General features: G+C 36.5%; 1 protein-coding gene across 2 annotated transcripts; it reads left to right on the forward strand.

Moving 5' to 3' along the window:
- Nucleotides 1–56: 56 nt before the first annotated feature.
- LOC144448905 (uncharacterized) lies at nucleotides 57–20,388 on the forward strand. 2 transcript variants are annotated; one of them, XM_078139248.1, is made up of 18 exons: nucleotides 57–128; nucleotides 799–937; nucleotides 1,398–1,658; nucleotides 1,973–2,107; nucleotides 2,995–3,224; nucleotides 3,832–3,940; nucleotides 5,057–5,086; nucleotides 6,904–6,981; nucleotides 7,511–7,650; nucleotides 8,355–8,423; nucleotides 9,183–9,264; nucleotides 9,580–9,691; nucleotides 10,670–10,823; nucleotides 16,245–16,337; nucleotides 16,741–16,793; nucleotides 18,044–18,225; nucleotides 19,068–19,159; nucleotides 19,641–20,388. In XM_078139248.1, the coding sequence occupies exons 1-18, from the start codon at nucleotides 63–65 to the stop codon at nucleotides 19,779–19,781; spliced, it is 2,166 nt and encodes a 721-aa protein (XP_077995374.1). In that variant the 5' UTR covers nucleotides 57–62; the 3' UTR covers nucleotides 19,782–20,388. The 2 variants fall into 2 exon arrangements, with proteins under 2 accessions (XP_077995374.1, XP_077995375.1); XM_078139249.1 differs by lacking the exon at nucleotides 5,057–5,086.

Raw genomic sequence — 20,388 nt, forward strand, 5'->3', positions numbered from 1 at the left:
TTGCAGGAGAACTCGTAAGTAGATTTGCGCATGTGCAACATTCCCAGTGACAAAAATACGAAATGGCTGCCCCTCCGGGACTACCGAAGTGGTTGTTGGACTGTAAAGCACAGATTACCGACTCTCCGGTTAGTACAAGATTATTTATCCCAAGCGAGAATGTAAAATTTGTTATTCGCACATCCTTCCGAACTTTTTAAGTGAGACTAGGTTCTCTTTGATACGTGTAAATCTGAGCTGGAATGTTTGTTTACATGGTTGTCCTCGCTCTCCAACTTGACCTCATATAGAGGTCACAGATAGAGCAGAGATGTAAATGCTCTCAAGTTAATATGATATTTCTTAAGGCAATCAATATTTCAAGGGAAAATAAATAAAATGGTGTATATAATTGAAGAAATTGGATGTCAGCGCCAATGTATTTGTTTACTGTTACTTCCAATACTTGTTTCATTTTTGATGATATGATTATATTTCTGTGTATAATAAACTTGCTCTGTGATTGTGAAGATGAATCGAACCATTGTAAGTACTAATTATCTTCCGACAGTAACTTTTGTTCCTTTTTACCATAACAATTAACAGGAGCATTTTAAATAATAAATTTTGACTAGTTAGTAAAAGTTGGTACTAAGCCAATGGTTCCTCTGAATATCGCTCTAAAATGTGTACTACTAAATTTAAAATTTGAAGTACATAACTACATCATGTACTTATTATATCTCTGGCTTTCATTCCCATGACAATAAGTACAAAAATGTCAGTGCATGTAACTTTTTTTGTTCGTTTTCATAACAGGAATGGGGTGCACTTACCAGAGAATTATTTGATGCCATACAACAACAACTGACAGAAAGTAAAGTCACTTACTTCACAGATTTATCAGAGGCTGAGAAGACGTTGTTTATGCAAAGAGCTGCCAAGGCTATTCAGCATGGTGAGATATAATAAATTCACAGTCCCTCTATATCTCAGGAACTTTGAGTTCTCACTTGTACTTGTTAAAGTTACCTAATATAAAACTGACTATCTAGAACCAATTCTTTCTCAGTGGAAACATGTCATATATTAATTGCTTTCTTTACTGTAGAAACAGGATGTCCAGATATTTAAGATTTTACTTTTTCCTACACTTACAGGACTTGGGCAAATATCTTGATTTAGTATACATTAATTAAGAAGATAAATGATGAATAAATTGGAAACTTTTCTTCAAGTACAACAAAGTTATACAAGTGAAACTATCACATAGTAAAGTAAAATACAAGCAATAATCCCCAGCAATAACTAAAATCATAGACATTTCATTTCTAATATTCAAATATAGTAATTTTTATGCATATTTCATATATTGTGAAATCAGACTTGTTAAACTGACAATTGATTGTTCTCTGCAGGTAAATCATTCACAAATCTTCAAGTCAATGTATCTCACAGTCTTGACCAACATCTCAACAACCAAGTAGCCAAAGAACTGCTTGAAGACTTTCCAGTGATTACCAAATCAGATTTAGTACTAGGACATGCCAGGGATGGGTCTGTAGCATTGCTAAGGAAATGGCCAGAAATGAAGAACAAACTTCATTTGTGTCTCAACCAGGTCTTGCCAGACAGACTTCGACAAATTGCATGGAAGCTGTTTCTACACAATCCTAATTGTAAGAACTCGTTTATTTACATTGTAGTGTGTGTGTGTGTGTGTGTGTGTGTGTGTGTGTGTGTGTGTGTGTGTGTGTGTGTGTGTGTGTGTGTGTGTGTGTGTGTCTGTCTGTCTGTCTATCTGTGTCTGTGTGTTTGTTTGTGTGTGTATGAATATGTGTGCCTGTGTGTGGATGTGTCTGTGTGTGTTCGTGTGTATGTCTGTATGTCTAGATGTTTGCCTGTCTGTCTATGTGTGCCTCCTAATTTTAGGAATTTGTGTTTATCTATATAACATAATAGCTCATATCTATGTTTTTATATCTACTTCCAGTAAAGAAGCAGTATGTGGAAATACTACAGAGTGATCCAAAGAATGTTATGTCTATATTAGACTTGGAGATTGTCCAGAAGTGTCAACAACTCTTAGAAAATGAACACACATTCCAAGAACTTGCAGGCTCTGTTAGTAAGTCAACATGGTGAAATGTACAATTCTTAGAAAATGAACATACATTCCAAGAACTTGCAGGCTCTGTTAGTAAGTCAAAATGGTGAAATGTACATTTCTTTAAAAAATGAACACACATTCCAAGAACTTGCAGGCTCTGTTAGTAAGTCAAAATGGTGAAATGTACAATTCTTAAAAAATGAACACACATTCCAAGAACTTGCAGGCTCTGTTAGTAAGTCAAAATGGTGAAATGTACATTTCTTAAAAAATGAACGAACATTCCAAGAATATACAGGCTCTGTTAGTTAGTCAAAATGATGACAAAATACACAATTCTTACAGAACCCATATTTTAAGACCCACTACAGCATCTTTTGTCAGATAGAATAATATCAAAACATTTCATGGAATGTTAGATATTATTCCCCAACATTTTTCTTTGTTCAGCCAAGGAAAATACCAGTGATCTAAGGGGTCTTTGTCACTACAAGTCGCTAGATGAGTAGAGACAACCCTTAGTTCACGAGTATTTTCAGGCTGAATGAAGAAAAATATTGGGGAATAATATAATTCTACCATCACCAGTATTAAAATATATTTTAAAAAATTGGGGGAAAAGTAATGACAGTTTTGAGCATCTTGATTCATATTTTGAACACAGCAGAACTAATGATGTAGACACACGCTGTCGTGACATAGACATGCATTATCATGACATAGAATGACCAGAGTATATATTCCATATTTTTTGTTGAACGTGGCTCGTGCATGGTATATGAGTACTTATTCAAAGATTTGGTTTGGCCCATGATGTACAACATTGGGATTTTAAAGACAAATAATATTGTATGAACAAAATGATTTGGTAAATTACGTTTCAATTTACTTGTTAAACTTTGTAGGTATACTAAATGCTATGAAGTCCACACTATCCTATTACCATGCTAGGAAGAGAACACAAACCAGTCTTCTAGACTCAGACTATCTCCTAGTTGTACCATTCTTAGTGACATCACTAGCTACTGTCCATCCTGATCAACTCTCTCATCGTAACAGTATTGCCTTATTGATAGAAGAATACATCACATTTATGAAACAGAGACCAGGGTATATGAGGGAGTCATGGACTGAGGTAAGTGAAACAGAGACCAGGATATATGAGGGAGTCGTGGACTGGGGTAAGTGAAACAGAGACCAGGGTATATGAGGGAGTCATGGACTGAGGTAAGTGAAACAGAGACCAGGGTATATGAGGGTGTCATGGACTGAGGTAACTGAAACAGAGACCAGGGTTTATCAGGGAGTCATGGACTGAGGTAAGTTAAACAGAGACGAGGACATGTGAGGGTGTCATGGACTGATGTAACTGAAACAGAGACCAGGGTATCGTGGTCTGAGGTAAGGATAACAACTATTATGCCCAAATATTTTGCTTTGTTCTGGAAAGTATAATTGACTTGAGGGACTTTGTCACTACAAATCAAAGACGGGGTTGGCAAAACCTTAGCTCACTAGTATTTTCCTGCTAAATGTAGGAATGTATTGGGGAACAAAATACCATAAATATCTACTCTAGCATAATTGATGAAAAATCAGGGAAAATAATTACAATTTTGTTTTGACTTATACTTTGAGCACCACATAACTAATATTCTGGATGAACATGTCCTGATTTAGAATGACTAGGATATTAATACAAATTCATACAAATCATACAAATGTGTCTTATCACACTACAGGACTACAAAGAAGCCATGCAAAACTTTACTGACACTGTGGCTACATTATTGGAGAAGCATGATGAGGAACTGGCAACTCATATCATGAATCTCTTTTCACCAACAGAAGGTAAGCATTGTATCAGTAATTGAATGCAATCTGTCAAACCATGCATCAAAATCAGATCCACAGAGATTCATCAGTTTGGTTTCATGATATATATATATATAAAGGTTATTTAATCACAAGCAGGAAATGTTACCATGTCCAAATATTTCGTCTAGACTCAATTGACTTGTACAGTAGACTGAATGCTGTCACACACATAGAATCATGTCCTCACTTCCTTTAAGCATTGGTCAATAACCATGTGATATGCCATTAACACCTGGTGAAAAACATTCAGCCCACTGAAGAAGTCAATTGAGTGACAGTCTAGACGAAATATTTAGACGGCTGCACTGAATGCTCCATGATCTACACAAAATAACACACAGTTATATATATTTATTGAATTGCTGTTTGGGCTACAAGACATTAGGTAAATTGCCTATATTACCTATAGTTCAATTATCACATTAGAAGTCCATGATGATAAAGTACCATAGTAGTACTTGAGTTATTTGCTCTCATGCTTGCACATTTTTTTTCACTATAATACCAATACTTCATGAAAATAAGGCAGCAAAAAACTCTCATAAGTACTTGTGCAAATACCTAGAGTATACCACACTGGGACTTACATATATGATTCTGGTATATAGCCCCAGTGTGTTGTGTTTGACTCTGAGATAATTATGGTTTGTCCAAAATGATATGAGTGTGGTTTGGCAGAGTAACCTATCTTGCCATTAGACAAACTATCCATATTTACATAAAATACGTTTTATACCAGAATGATGTAAAATTTCTGTGTACTATTGTAATACATAAACTGTAAGATATGCCATGTCGCTCCACCCTCACTGGACTGCTCTAGAGGAAAAGGGGTTGACCGATGTGTGAGGGCGCCCTATCATGGCATACAGTACAGACTGTTGTAATACTGTGTAAGATTTTGAAAATGCAATATATCCATAGTGTGAGAGAAAAAGTAACTTTTGTATTGACAGTTTTCTGAAGGATAAGAATGGAAGGAAATTGGTAGTGAGGGAAACTTAATAAGATTTATCTAGTTATATGTGTCATGTGCAATAAAAAATTAACACCTTATAACAGACATTATTTTTTTCTTTGAATAAACAGCGAAAACCAGCAAAACTAAAAGTAAAAAGCGTAAGTTAGTGTTTGGTTTGTGAAACTCACATCATGTGAATTAGTATATCCTCTGTTTATTGCATGTTGGTATATGTAGTGAGTTACCCATATATGAGATATCTGGGGCTGGATGGGCTAATTTGTCATTTGTAAATGATGTATTTGTGGATATTACCATTGTATGAATAAAAATATAAGTCACAACAAAGATCATGTTCTTTAAAAATTATTAGTCATTTTCCATACAGTCGTACATTTTGAAAATAGGGTAGTGTACAAACCCATGCATTACAAGGTATTCCACCCTATATTTCAAAAACCTAACGATTTAAATCCATGTTTTGAAATGATGTGCCAGTTGAAAAGAGATATTTGGGAGTAGAGGTAATAACGCTCTTAAAGTATTCATTTGAACTTTTACTCACCTAAATTATAGGTGACAGAATGGTCAGAATTCCAGCCCTATAATGTATTGTTGTTGTTTAAGTTTCAAGTCCCATATTTAATAATACAGTATTCTTTCACTTTCACATGAAATGAGTGTGTGTTTAAACTTTGATGTTAAAGTGGCCATATGGATGACAATTGGGGGTATTTATTTTGGATTTTTAATTTATAAAACAAATAATTTTATCATGGCTTCCTACTTGAAAAATCAAGAGGAAACAACATGGACTAAGTCTGTTTGTAACTCAATACATTGCAAAAAGCTAAACAAATATGTAAAATGTTTGTTATTGTACGTACAATAACAAACATTTTACATATTGATTTTTCAAGTAGGAAGTCATAATAAAATTGTTTTATAAATTAAAAATCCAAAATAAATACCCATTCTTCATCCATATGACCACTTTAAGTAACTCTTGTTGTATGGAATGTTTTGCACACATAATTAAATAATTGCATGAGTTTTGGCATGCCCATTAACTCTTAACTAGAACCCATTCTTTATCATTTTAGTTTTTTCGTTTGACTTATTTATCTTGTACTAATGTATGATCACTTAGATACTCCTTTGACTCTGAATGTCAGTGATTTTAATACTTGTTTTTAGGATGGTTTTGATGCATTTTGGAGTAATTTATTACTTTAGGACTTTGTGTTATCATTTATTTGTGCTCCCTTATATCATCTTTTATACCTTGTAATATATTTTTTTCTGAATTATTTATTGAGAATCAGTCACATGCTCAGATTTCTAGTCTTTTATAGCTGCACTAGCTGCAACCGGAATGTTTTATTGAAAATGTTTTGTTTAGATAAAATGATTTACTCCTAATATCGTACAGAACCCTCAATAGTATTGAATTACTTGTGGATGAACATATTTTTTGTAGCTTTATACATGATATGGTAGGTACATTAAAACAAATCAAATTGATTTTGGGGTCCGCACCCAAAAATCAGCACCCTCAATGGCAATGACAATTTCAACCTGTTACTGTAATGTTTATGGATAAGATCGACCACTGATTAGCATGTACAATATCTGATTATTGGTGTTTTAACATTTTTCAGTGAATAGATTTTGGTTGTCTGATCAAAAAACGGTACATTTACAAAGGAGTGTCGTGTCAACATGGCAGCAGATTCAAAACTAAGCATTCACTCAAGATTTGAATTTGTCACTACACTGTGCACTATCTACGGATAATATTGAAAACTAAATAACAGACACAATGTCTTTTATATTAAGTAATTGACCAATTTTTGGTTACTTAATGAAAAAAAAATGTCCCAGTTGCAGGTAGTGCAGGTTTGAGTTTGATCTGAAAGGTAGCAATACTTTTTGTTGACTAATAGTCCTGTGTCCTGTTATTACTATATTATAGGGGAAATGGGAACCCATGAGACGTTGGTGGAAGGTTTGAGAGCAATCATCAGACCAATGGTTAGGAGTTTGTTTGTTGGTATGTATAATGTAATGTAGCTATAATACAGTTTCTGCTTGTAAGTTGTAGTGCAGTCTGTTAGTCTCGGGTGAACCGTAGGTTTGTGTACCATAGGTACATGTACATGTAATTGAAAAATCATACTCCAGTTCACATGAGTTATATTTCTGTTTCTACCAAAAAACACCATGGTGGTTGGATGGGGTTGGGTCAGGGAGGTGGCAGATGAGTGGGGGGGGGGGGGGTGTCAGCACCAGAGTAGGTAGGAGGAGAGATCATGTTGGTGTCATAGTGATAACGTTGTGTTACAATGAGCATGGATGTATCATCATAGTGAGATGGGGGGGGGGGGGATTAGTTTATGTTGGTTTTTAATAGTATGTCATATAATGGGGATGTAGAAACTCATCTACAATACAATGGGGTGTAGAAACTCGTCACGAACTACAGTTGGGATGTAGAAAGTCATTATGTAATGGATTGGGGATGTAGAAAGTGTCATTATAAAGCTAAATCTGTACTTGATGAACATTTCATTTTGTTTCAGGCTACCTTCAACTTGACACTGTGATGTATGTATGGGACCAATACATTATTGGTTTAGATGTACCTGAATATGACATCATACCAGTGTTTACTGTTGTTACTTTGATGCTACTCAGAGACCATATCTTGGAATGTGATATAGTAAGTAGATTCAAATATACTGTCAGGGGTTATTTCCCGTTTTTATGACTTCATCATTCATTCATATCACCGTGAGTGAAATTCCTGTGTAGCAATTCAGAGACAAATCATGAATGATTGATTGGGCATAGGGGTATGGAATAGTATGATGTATGGTGTATGGTGTATTTTTCTCTTTCTGAAGGGTTTTATACTTTCACACTTAAAATATTTTTATAGAATTTTTTTTACTCCACCTGTATAACTTAATGTTTTACTGCAATTTGTATTGGACAATTGCATGATGTCACACAAGCTCAATAAAGGAACTTTGTTTGTTTTGATAGAGGAAAGGGTTCTGCCATCAATGTGATTGCTGGTCTTCATTTTCACACTTGTTACCATCACAAATTTAGAAAACTTTCACACCTTCAATGATAACAAGTTCTGTTTTTACTACTGAGATGTTGATAAGTTGATAAAAAATTTATTGCTAATGTGATAGACAGTGCTGGGTTTCCATTAACATGCTTCCTGTGTTTTTACATTGCATTGATCATAGTGGTGTAAACACTACAATTTCCATCAGGGATTACATCCTATATAAATGTGTTGATGTCAACATCACACTTGTGGACATTCATGTAGGGAGAGAGAGGGGATGGGGTCTTGGCCTTGTGTGACATTGTGTGATCATCCCTAATGCTGGTTGTGTTGTTTTGCAGCCTGTGGGTATAGAGACAGTTCTTGGTGACCATGCACTTAAACTGAAGAAAGAACAGTACATGTATGAGGTAATGTTACACTATTAATCTGGTGTGTTGTGGTTTGTATGTATGTTTAACAACCTCAGAGACATACTTAGATTTGCAACAACTATTTAGTTTTGGAAAGTGACATATCAATGCGCTCCAAACTGAAGAATAGGTTTTGTGGTACAGATGTCGGATTACACAGCCTGTTTCATGTTAGTGTTCACTGGCTTTGTTTGTTACGACCAAGCAGAAACCAACTACACGAAGATAGCAAGACTGCAATTTCTTGCTAAAATTTTGTCTAGATGAAATAAACCATTTAAATGTACTGTAACTAGATGCAGTCACATGGGAGCCAATGTTTTGGTGTCTGTATTTGATGTCTACATGGTGAGATGTTAGTTCATTTCGCTTTGACAAAATGTGGCAAGAAACTGTACTCATTCAATCTTGCTATCTGAAAGTGTAGAATGTGCAGTTTCTGCGTGGTTGTATTTAACAGAGCCTGTGAACACTTATATGAAACAGGCTGTAAAGAGAAGCAGTCTTTCAAAGTTTATACCTGTTCATTGCACATTATAGACACCAACCTTATAGTACATCCTTGAAGATGCAAGTATAATATGGACAAACAGTTGAGATTATTCTCAATAATTGCCTGGCTTTGACTAGCTTTGTTTAATATGAACCCAGAATCCAAAAAACACTGTATTCTTCCTAGCATAGATTAGTTTCATCAAATTATACATGTCCAGTCCTTTTTTTTGTGTTGATATGTTTTATATGTATTCACTACAGATTAACAGGAATTTCTTCAGTGATATGAATGCATTGCTGAACAAAGACAGAATGGACATGCCAATTCTAGACCCAACTCAAAGTAAGTGAAAACTGACCTCGTTCACTTTGTTGGTTATCTTTTGTTTTCTATTACTTGTCTCGAGTAACTGATATCGCCTATATTGTAGTATACTGCCCTCTTTGGCAGTATTGAGTAATCTTTTGTTTTTACTTGTGCTGGGGTGACAGCGTTATAGAATAGTGCTTTATCAGTCTGTTAATATGTATAAATATGTGTGTCCTTGTTGAAGTTTGTGTCACACTGTCTGCCACTGTGTGTGTCACAGTGTGTATCACTGTGTACTGCTAGTACTGTCTTTCTACATTTTGATGTATATTCTTTGATTTGTGCCAGGTTTGGGTCTACCAGGTCCATGGACTCATTGGTCCAGTGATAAAATACCACCAAGATTGAAAGCACATGATAGAAGACTGGCAAGGGAAGAGAGAGAGGCACAGAAACTCAGGTAATAAGAAAAGGCAACCATACCACACTGAGAATATACCTGTATGGTCAATATATGTTGTACATTTCAATAACTAATGCAAAACAACTGAAAAACAACAACAACAGCAACAAAATAATTAATGAGTACAAAATTAATGTGTTGAATCCTCAGTAGCTGTATTATTTCTTTGTAGTTTTTCTACATGTTTTCAGTTTGCTTATGTTGTTGTAATTGCTAAAGCATGTATGATCTGTGCAAAGTGATCAAGTCTACTAATATTCCACTCTGTACAATTTGGTGACAAATGATGAAATTGTCAATGCTTCTTTCATGATTATTTACACATGGACGTCAAGTTAGAGTACACTGAAAGACACACTACGTGTTTGTTGTACAGATTGCCATTCAGGTTTTGCAGTACATGGCAGGTTGACAGATTTATATTGCATACCCCACTATTATGACTGTGGAGGATCTGTCAAGACTACAATGTAGTGTAGCCTGTACATGGTGCGAGATCTGTAACTTAACTGGCTCTCATCACCTATCCTGTTTGTGCTTCTTCATGTTTAAAGTGATTCTGTTAGCCACATCCCCAAAAGTCGTTACCAGCTTAAATTAGCACACCGCATGTTGAATTAATATTAACTCCTGTGTTCATCCCAGTTGCACATGTTCATTTGCATAATGACTTCATTTGAATAATCGTCTGATGTAATCACTCATAGTAAAACGTAATTAGTCAAATCGTAATAACAGTTTGGTATGGGAAGTTGCACAAGCAGGATAGCAGACAAGAGCTAGCAAAGTTACAGCATCTTAGACAGGCTACACTACTTGTCACAGCGCCGTAGAAGGGTAATTTAGTGAATCAGAATCATTGAACAGTTTCTTGTAATGGTTGAGAGTATTTTGCCCACAAGGGCAAATATTATCCAAAATGTTGGAAGAATTAGAGCTATTAGTTATTTTAATGATATCATGTTCTGTGGATAGGAATGTTCAGGAGCAACGAGAGGCAGAGGAAAACAGGAAACAGATGGAATTACAAGAAAGGATGGAAGAGGAAGAGAGGCTACGGAAACTGATGGAGGAAGACAGAAAGAGAATTGAAGAAGATAGGATGTACTTGGAAGATCAACTTGAATTTGTAAGTTATTTGTTATGGTGAAATCAGAACTGTATAGAAATCATACATTCCCTGATATGTTGTATATACCCTGGTAGTAACATCATCAGGAATTATTAAGTGATTTCCCCACACGGTTGGGGTATTTCCCATATTTCCCCATGGGGATAGGGTATTTCCATATCTGATAATATACCCTGAGATAGGGGTACTTCCCATATTTGACTATATACCCTGAGATAGGGGTACTTCCCATATTTGACTATATACCCTGAGGATAGGGGTACTTCCATATTTGACTATATACCCTGAGATAGGGGTACTTCCATATTTGACTATATACCCCGAGGATAGGGGTACTTCCATATTTGACTATATACCCTGAGATAGGGGTATGTCCCATATTTGACTATATATCCTGAGATAGGGGTACTTTCCATATTTGACTATATACCCTGGGATAGGGGTACTTCCCATATTTGACTATATACCCTGAGATAGGGGTACTTTCCATATTTGACTATATACCCTGAGATAGGGGTATGTCCCATATTTGACTATATACCCTGAGATAGGGGTACTTTCCATATTTGACTATATACCCTGAGATAGGGGTATGTCCCATATTTGACTATATATCCTGAGATAGGGGTACTTTCCATATTTGACTATATACCCTGAGATAGGGGTATGTCCCATATTTGACTATATACCCTGAGATAGGGGTATGTCCCATATTTGACTATATACCCTGGGATAGGGGTACTTCCCATATTTGACTATATACCCTGAGATAGGGGTACTTTCCATATTTGACTATATACCCTGAGATAGGGGTATGTCCCATATTTGACTATATATCCTGGGATAGGGGTACTTCCCATATTTGACTGTATACCCTGAGATAGGGGTATGTCCCATATTTGACTATATACCTGGGGATAGGGGTACGTCCCATATTTGACTATATACCCTGGGATAGGGGTACTTCCCATATTTGACTATATACCCTGAGATAGGGGTACTTCCCATATTTGACTGTATACCCTGGGATAGGGGTACTTCCTATATTTGACTATATACCCTGGGATAGGGGTACTTCCTATATTTGACTATATACCCTGGGATAGGGGTACTTCCTATATTTGACTATATACCCTGAGATAGGGGTACTTCCATATTTGACTATATACCCTGAGATAGGGGTACTTCCCATATTTGACTATATACCCTGAGATAGGGGTACTTCCTATATTTGACTATATACCCTGGGATAGGGGTACTTCCATATTTGACTATATACCCTGAGATAGGGGTACTTCCCATATTTGACTATATACCCTGAGATAGGGGTACTTCCCATATTTGACTGTATACCCTGGGATAGGGGTACTTCCTATATTTGACTATATACCCTGAGATAGGGGTACTTCCTATATTTGACTATATACCCTGGGATAGGGGTACTTCCTATATTTGACTATATACCCTGGGATAGGGGTACTTCCATATTTGACTATATACCCTGAGATAGGGGTACTTCCCATATTTGACTATATACCCTGGGACAGGGGTACTTCCTATATTTGACTATATACCCTGGGATAGGGGTACTTCCCATATTTGACTATATACCCTGGGATAGGGGTACTTCCTATATTTGACTATATACCCTGGGATAGGGGTACTTCCATATTTGACTATATACCCTGAGAAAGGGGTACTTCCCATATTTGACTATATACCCTGGGATAGGGGTACTTCCCATATTTGACTATATACCCTGGGATAGGGGTAATTCCTATATTTGACTATATACCCTGGGATAGGGGTACTTCCTATATTTGACTGTATACCCTGGGATAGGGGTACTTCCATATTTGACTGTATACCCTGGGATAGGGGTACTTCCTATATTTGACTATATACCCTGGGATAGGGGTACTTCCTATATTTGACTATATACCCTGGGATAGGGGTACTTCCCATATTTGACTATATACCCTGGGATAGGGGTACTTCCTATATTTGACTATATACCCTGGGATAGGGGTACTTCCTATATTTGACTATATACCCTGAGATAGGGGTACTTCCTATATTTGACTATATACCCTGGGATAGGGGTACTTCCTATATTTGACTATATACCCTGGGATAGGGGTACTTCCCATATTTGACTATATACCCTGGGATAGGGGTACTTCCTATATTTGACTATATACCCTGGGATAGGGGTACTTCCATATTTGACTATATACCCTGAGACAGGGGTACTTCCCATATTTGACTATATACCCTGGGACAGGGGTACTTCCATATTTGACTATATACCCTGGGATAGGGGTACTTCCATATTTGACTATATACCCTGAGATAGGGCAATCTGATTAAAATCTGATGTTAGATAGGCTGGTTTTCCTGTATTTACCTTTATTCCATCGTTATTGTGTCTTTTACGTTAGTTTTTTATTTTGGAAAGGCGTTCGTCCAGGAAAATAAAAAACTAACGTAAAAGACGCAATAACGATGGAATAAAGGTAAATACAGGAAAACCAGCCTATCTAACATCAGATTTTAATCAGATTGTGAGATAGGGGTACTTCCATATTTGACTATATACCCTGAGATAGGGGTACTTCCCATATTTGACTATATACCCTGTGATAGGGGTACTTCCTATATTTAACTATATACCCTGGGATAGGGGTATTTCCATATTTGACTATATACCCTGAGATAGGGGTACTTCCCATATTTGACTATATACCCTGAGATAGGGGTACTTCCCCTATTTGACTATATACCCTGGGATAGGGGTACTTCCCCTATTTGACTATATACCCTGAGATAGGGGTACTTCCATTTTTGACTATATACCCTGAGATAGGGGTACTTCCCATATTTGACTATATACCCTGGGATAGAGGTACTTCCTATATTTGACTATATACCCTGGGATAGGGGTACTTCCATATTTGACTATATACCCTGAGATAGGGGTACTTCCCATATTTGACTATATACCCTGGGATAGGGGTACTTCCTATATTTGACTATATACCCTGGGATAGGGGTACTTCCATATTTGACTATATACCCTGAGATAGGGGTACTTCCCATATTTGACTATATACCCTGGGATAGGGGTACTTCCCCTATTTGACTATATACCCTGAGATAGGGGTACTTCCCATATTTGATTATATACCCTGGGATAGGGGTACTTCCTATATTTGACTATATACCCTGGGATAGGGGTACTTCCTATATTTGACTGTATACCCTGGGATAGGGGTACTTCCTATATTTGACTATATACCCTGAGATAGGGGTACTTCCTATATTTGACTATATACCCTGGGATAGGGGTACTTCCTATATTTGACTATATACCCTGGGATAGGGGTACTTCCCATATTTGACTATATACCCTGGGATAGGGGTACTTCCTATATTTGACTATATACCCTGGGATAGGGGTACTTCCTATATTTGACTATATACCCTGAGATAGGGGTACTTCCTATATTTGACTATATACCCTGGGATAGGGGTACTTCCTATATTTGACTATATACCCTGGGATAGGGGTACTTCCCATATTTGACTATATACCCTGGGATAGGGGTACTTCCTATATTTGACTATATACCCTGGGATAGGGGTACTTCCTATATTTGACTATATACCCTGGGATAGGGGTACTTCCATATTTGACTATATACCCTGAGATAGGGGTACTTCCCATATTTGACTATATACCCTGGGATAGGGGTACTTCCTATATTTGACTATATACCCTGGGATAGGGGTACTTCCATATTTGACTATATACCCTGGGATAGGGGTACTTCCCATATTTGACTATATACCCTGGGATAGGGGTACTTCCCATATTTGACTATATACCCTGGGATAGGGGTACTTCCCCTATTTGAATATATACCCTGAGATAGGGGTACTTCCATTTTTGACTATATACCCTGAGATAGGGGTACTTCCCATATTTGACTATATACCCTGGGATAGGGGTACTTCCTATATTTGACTATATACCCTGGGATAGGGGTACTTCCTATATTTGACTATATACCTGGGGATAGGGGTACTTCCCCTATTTGACTACATACCCTGAGATAGGGGTACTTCCTATATTTGACTATATACCCTGGGATAGGGGTACTTCCATATTTGACTATATACCCTGGGATAGGGGTACTTCTCATATTTGACTATATACCCTGGGATAGGGGTACTTCCTATATTTGACTATATACCTGGGGATAGGGGTACTTCCCCTATTTGACTACATACCCTGGGATAGGGGTCCTTCCCATATTTGACTATATACCCTGAGATAGGGGTACTTCCCATATTTGACTATATACCCTGGGATAGGGGTACTTCCTATATTTGACTATATACCCTGGGATAGGGGTACTTCCATATTTGACTATATACCCTGAGATAGGGGTACTTCCCATATTTGACTATATACCCTGGGATAGGGGTATGTCCCATATTTGACTATATACCCTGGGATAGGGGTACTTCCCCTATTTGAATATATACCCTGAGATAGGGGTACTTCCATTTTTGACTATATACCCTGAGATAGGGGTACTTCCCATATTTGACTATATATCCTGGGATAGGGGTACTTCCTATATTTGACTATATACCCTGGGATAGGGGTACTTCCTATATTTGACTATATACCTGGGGATAGGGGTACTTCCCCTATTTGACTACATACCCTGAGATAGGGGTACTTCCTATATTTGACTATATACCCTGGGATAGGGGTACTTCCATATTTGACTATATACCCTGGGATAGGGGTACTTCTCATATTTGACTATATACCCTGGGATAGGGGTACTTCCTATATTTGACTATATACCTGGGGATAGGGGTACTTCCCCTATTTGACTACATACCCTGGGATAGGGGTCCTTCCCATATTTGACTATATACCCTGGGATAGGGGTACTTCCCATATTTGAGTATACATGTATATCTAGGGATACAGGTACTTCCCTAATTGAACTATACACAGACCTACCATCCTTTCGGGAATGTTTTTCCGCACATTGTTCTGAAAGTGGGTGTGTATATGTCAGGTGAAAGAGTCTAAAATTGTGTACACTTTCATGAACACCTATTTGTTAAAAGAAATTGGACTCATTGCTGTTACCACCATAAAATATTTTACTGGCTCTTGATGTCTTCACAATCAATTGATAAATTTTAAATGTCGATGTACAAAGCATTCAAATAGATATATACACTGTCTTCTAGTTCCTAAGTTTTAAGAAATTTATATTTTTAGTACAATACAAAATGAGGTAAAAACAGTTACTGAAGTATATATTTGTATATGTGAATGATAGGATCACAGGAAGGGACTCATAGTATTTTTGTGTTTTCTTCTGATAGGAGAGAAAGAGAAGAATTGAAAGTGAAAGACATGCCAAGGATGAAATAGAGACTCTTAAGAGAGAAATTGATGAACTTCGTAAACTGAAAGAGGTATAGTATTATCGGTCAATAGTACTTATTTGTTTAGATACAAAAATATGAGCGTGATAATTTGTAATCCTAATTTTTAAGCTAATATCATTTGGAGATTGATAATTTCCAAGGTTAGAAATTTCAGTGTACCAGAGTGTGTTTGATGCTAAACACGTTGTTGACTAGTAAAGTATGTGTACTCTGTATGTATATATTTCAGGTTTTGATAAAGAGGATATTCAAAGAGAAAGTAAACTTGTCGCCGTTGAAAATATTGTAGTCTCACAAATGTCACCAAATCTCTGTGTATGATTGATCATTGAAACCCTTCAGGTGATCACTTTTCATTTGCAACCGAATAACTGTGATGAGTAGTATCCGATTGAATGTTTATTTCTCTATGTTGTGCCTGCTTCTGTAGAGACCATGGCCAGATGAGATTGAGACTAACTACCAACCACAGTCCAGAGAAAGGTAAGTATTACATATATGTACAACAGATTACTTGCAATGTTGCGTGCACATACAAGTACATGTAGTATTTCCACTGCAATGCAATACCAAAAATATTATTGCATACATGTATGCAAACGATATGCAAATGAGGACGCAATCTTTCATTGTACACAAATGTTATCAGACAGTGTTGTTTTTATGGACATTTGCTGTTTCGGATAAACATGCCAAGTGAGTGCCAGTGCGGGTACTCGTGGATTGCACTCATGCTTGTATTGTTTTCAGCTGCATTTGCAAGGTGTGGCCAGAAGCATGGAAACTCGATAGTTCCTTTAGGTACATTGGCGGCATATCATTTAAAATCTTATAAATCTTATAATGTTAAGTACGGAATGTTGAACTCAAACTGGTTTTGAACACGGAGCCAATGCAAACTTTCATGAACATCAAACTGTTCCACCTTGGTGAGATTTACTAACAAGAATAGTAAGAATACAGATTTAAGAACACTGTATACTTACCACAATAACATTGATTTATCTATGATTTACTTTTTATTATCTCACAGGAAAGTTAGGAAATAGCCAGAGTAGAAGTAGTGTTAGAAAGATGAGGTGTACAGTAAGTGTAGAGTAACTTGTGAATAGGATATTAACCCTAGATATGTTCAGTAGTATAATATACTTTCATTCAAGGATATCAGAAGTTATTTTATTGTGTAATAGAATGCCAACATGAGAATGAGTAGTGGTTGGCTGTAGAGTTAGTGAATATTGTTGAAGGTGTACAAATGTAGATGGTACTCGAATAATCTAAGCTATACTTTTATACGCCAGTGTGTGTGTAGGTTATTGAAGTGCAACTAACTAGTGTATTGAATCATAGCTTATAGATCTCTCTCTCTCTCTCTCTCTCTCTCTCTCTCTCTCTCTCTCTCTCTCTCTCTCTCTCTCTCTCTCTCTCTCTCTCTCTCTCTCTCTCTCTCTCTCTCTCTCATAGCGAGAATGTCAAGTCAGAAACATATCTTGTATCATATTTAACAAAATGATTCAAGTGTTGCTTTGTTCATTGTGTTTACCTCTTTTCTCAGAATTTGTATGAAATTTAAAATATGTAACATACACATCTGAAACATACTTTCATGATCTTCAGTATGTGTGTATGGATTGTCGTCACATTATATTTCAAAGAGACTGTTATCTGTACCTGTGATAAATGAAAGAGTTTTCAACTGTCTCACAATGGTATTGATGGTGTTCTTTTCCTAGCAAAGATACCAGGCTGGATGCACCTCCACCTGCATCTGCAGCCACTCATGATACCAGGACATGGGGAGCTCCTACCACAGCTCAAACTACACAGACACCCCCTCCAGGAACTGGTCGAAGAAAAGTGGCAGAGACAGTGACTCTCAATTTGTTGGAGAGAGTCATGGATAGCGTGAACTATTGTGAGTTGGGGGTTTTTGCGATCTCTTTCTAATTGATTGCAAAATTTGTACTACTCAAAGACACACTTCTTGGAAAGCCAAATGATCAGCGTACTTTCATGTCCTATGTTTGTATGATTTTTGTCACAAATTGTAAAGAAAAAAAAATCAAGTGTTATGGGGGTAAATACATGTCTGTGATCATATGTAGCATGGTGTTCAGAAAAATGCTCTTTGACAAATGATGTCCTGATAGTAAAACTCTATGTTGTCATTCTCAAAATATCTAACCAGCTCGATCTCTTAATTTATTGTAATATCTACGTCTTAACCCAGTTCAATGTTCAATGGTTGATTTGTGATATAAGTAGACATGTAAAACGTATTAGAACAGTTACTGTAAATTGAATAACATGGAATGCTTGAAGGTTGATTTGTGGTATGGGTACACATATGATATGTATTGCAACAGTAAATTACATTCCACTTGGTGACGTCACTTAACCTAGCACACATACATTTAAATCCAAAAGACAAATGTACTAAGTTCTTGAATTCACCTTTTGTAGTAGAGAATCCTAGTTTTTACAGTGATGGACTTTGTCTGTCTTCATCTAAAAACAATTTTTCAGGAGCTCAAACAAAATTTTTAAAGATGGCCACTTGAAATATGTATTTCTGTTATTGTCTTATTTTCTTTTATCTATGCTTGTATGATTGTATAGATTTAAGTGTTTAAAATCACACTTGTTGTGAACACTGTGTCCGTGTACTTGTAATCCATGGAGCTGCAATAATGGTGAAATAAGTGGTTGTTTATTACCCTTTTGTTTTCACGTGTTATGTTTTCTGTTCACCAACAGTGGGCCATAGTGAAGGCAGAGAAAAAGAAACACTTGATAGGGAGACTCGCAATGGTTTAAAAGAATACAACAGAGCATATGATGAGGCTCAGGTTTGTACATTTTAAGGTGGTTCTTTACAAAAAGTCACATATTAAACAGCTATATTTTTTGAACAGTGTAACTAATGGTTAGTAGTCACGGTACATTACTGTTGGCATGGTGATAGCAGTGATTGGTAGTCAAGTGAATGCGCATTGAAAAAATTGGCACAAATATGCTTAGCAGCTAAGACCATACCCATAACAACAGTAAAATGGCAATGTCTATCGCAAAGATAAAAACAGTGATAAGTAGTCAAGTGAATAAACATAAAGAATTACTCAAATACGCCTGGAAACAAAGACCATACCCATAGTAACAGTAAAATGGCAATGTCTATTGCAAAGATAAGAAGTTATTGGTAGTCAGTGAATAATATAGACATTGAAAAAATCAATACAGATATGCTTAGCAACTTAGACTATAACCATAGCAACAGCAAAGCTTTCACCATAATAACTATTGTTTGATTCTTCTTTGCTACCAATCCAGACTGAGGTGTTTGGACGGAGACTGAAACAAGAGGAATGGGATGAGATGGAGGAGAATCAAAGAACTGAAATGACAGATAAAGTGATGGAGGTTGTTTGGCAGAAATATGAAGATAAATATGCTGCTTCACTTCCACAATAGACTCCACAACTTTACCATCTAACTGTTAGATTTTGTACCATAATATGATAGGTCACCACTATCTGTAACCATAGATCAATGACATGAATAGTTCCTACAGTCATAGTGTGATGACATCACATGTTTACAATGCAATGACATCACCAGTTTATGTAGTCTTAATTCCGAGTGACATCACCAGTTTATGTAGTCTCAATTCAGTGACATCAGCAGTTTGTGTAGTCTCATCAATTCAGTGACATCAGCAGTTTGTGTAGTCTCATCAATTCAGTGACATCACCAGTTTTTGTAGTCTGAATTCAGTGACATCACCAGTTTGTGCATCAGTGATCAGGAAGTTGAAAAAAAGACTAAAATAACATTCAAAGATGAAATAATTGTAAAAGGTCTGTGAATATTTGTAATACACCAAAGGAAAGTGTTGTCTTGGGAAGTTTGTTGAAAATTAAACATCAAAATGCAAGCTAGAACAATGAGAAAGTTACAAGAACGAGTGTTCATGGTGAATGAAAAGGTTCTGTAGTTAGTGCTCTAATATATACTGCTGGTTTCATGTTAGTGTTTACTGGCTCTGTTTGATACCAGAAACCAATAAAAAACTGAACAT

The sequence above is a fragment of the Glandiceps talaboti genome, chromosome 18 (genome assembly GCF_964340395.1).
Source record: "Glandiceps talaboti chromosome 18, keGlaTala1.1, whole genome shotgun sequence".
NCBI lineage: Eukaryota > Metazoa > Hemichordata > Enteropneusta > Spengelidae > Glandiceps > Glandiceps talaboti.